Below are 1,763 nucleotides of genomic sequence, written 5' to 3' on the forward strand. Positions count from 1 at the left end.
GTGTGTGTGTGTGTGTGTGTGTGTGTAATATATATTCTCTCTCGTTATGTTTTTTTGTTTGTTTTTTTGTTCTTATTTCTGATTCCAATTTCTTTCTTTTATCCTTGGGTTAATTTGGTTCCTTTGTGATAACAACGACAAGGTCGGACTTGTATCTTTTGAACTGCTACATGACATTCTCTTCTTTGAGACTACCACCATAATGTCATTATGATACCCGAGGTGTGACATTTAAATAAATAAGTGATAGTGGTGGACGATGGGACAGACAAACTGACAGACTGACTGATAGACAGACAGACAGACAAACAGACAGACAGACAGACAGACAGACAGACAGACAGACAGACAGACAGACAGATAGATAGATAGATAGATAGATAGATAAATAAATAGATAGATAGATAGAACGATAGGCAGATAGACAGATAGATAAATAAGGCGCATTGGCGGCCAAACAGACGACGGGATAGATTAATAGAATAGGAGATGAATGGATGAATAGGTGGATGGGCAGTGAGTGAGTGAGTTACTGGCCGAGGGAGAGAGTGAATAACGAGAGAAAGAGAGAGTACAATTTGCTGTTGGAATAATTGACTGATTCCGTTGCTTACCGACGAATCGTATTAACCGATTCAAAACCATACTGATTAATTAATCTATTAATTATTGATGGACTTATGAGTTTCTCCTTCTTCCATCGTCTAGCCTTGCCAGAGCTGCCAGCAGAAGATGGAGATGGGTGGGCCCGCCGTGATAGCCAGTAAGATCCCAGGAGACTGCTGGCACCCGGGCTGTTTCGCTTGCACGACCTGCCGACAGTTGCTGGTGGACATGATCTACTTCGCCAAGAAAGGACGTATCTATTGTGAGAGACATTATGCGGACCTGCTGTACCCACGATGCTCTGCTTGTGATGAGGTGTGTAAGATGACATAAGATAATATAAGATAGATAAAATTAGATAAGATAAGGTGAGATGAGATGAGGTAAGATGTGAGATGAGATGAAATGAGATGAGATGAGATGAGATAAAATGAGGTGAGGTCAGATATGAGATGTGAAGAGATAAGGTGAGGTGAGGTGGAGGTGAGATAACACAACATAACATTAATCTCCACCGTTGTCTCCCTTTAATTGAACCAACCATAAAACCCTAACCCACTGTGAACCCTCTCTGCCCTAACTATGGTCTTCCTTTTGTTGACTGAGCCATAAAACTCTAAATAGTGGATGGTTGGCGGGTGCTCTGTGCCCTCTTTCTTATCAAACACTTATTGTCCGTATCGCTCCTCCTTCTTTTTGTGTTTATTACTCTCTAGAAACACCTCTATTCTTTGGAACTATTATTATTATGTGACCGTGTTAACGTGTTTCAGATGCCGTAAAACCCTTACTAAAACGAAAACAACTAAGCTTATTGTCTTTCAATTGTTGAACCACCCATTAAACCCTAACTATTGTCTTCCTATTGTGGAACAACTATAATTACTATAAAGCTCGAACTAGTGTCTTCGTATTGTTTAAAGAATACCGTAAAACCCTAACTCCCTGGCTCACCCACTTGCAGATTATCTTCTCCCGTGAGTACACCCAGGCGGAGGGTCGTTCCTGGCACGTGCATCACTTCTGTTGCTGGTATTGTGACGCTCCGCTGGCTGGACAGAGATATATTGCCAAGGACAATAACCCTTACTGCGTCACTTGCTTTGACAAACTCTTCAGCAAAGTAAGGAAGGAACTGTTTGTGTGTGTGTGTGTGT

At 41.5% G+C, this 1,763-nt stretch overlaps 1 protein-coding gene across 1 annotated transcript in view; it reads left to right on the forward strand.

Annotated features, from left to right (window-relative positions):
• Window positions 1-1,763, forward strand: part of LOC101856880 (testin) — a gene marked incomplete at its 3' end in the record, with an annotated part of 67,338 nt that overhangs the window by 63,386 nt on the left and 2,189 nt on the right. Inside the window, 2 exon segments of the mRNA XM_013081015.2 lie at window positions 709-921; window positions 1,571-1,729. Coding sequence (XP_012936469.1) covers window positions 709-921; window positions 1,571-1,729 — 372 coding nt within the window.

This window comes from Aplysia californica, unplaced genomic scaffold (genome assembly GCF_000002075.1).
Source record: "Aplysia californica isolate F4 #8 unplaced genomic scaffold, AplCal3.0 scaffold00111, whole genome shotgun sequence".
NCBI lineage: Eukaryota > Metazoa > Mollusca > Gastropoda > Aplysiida > Aplysiidae > Aplysia > Aplysia californica.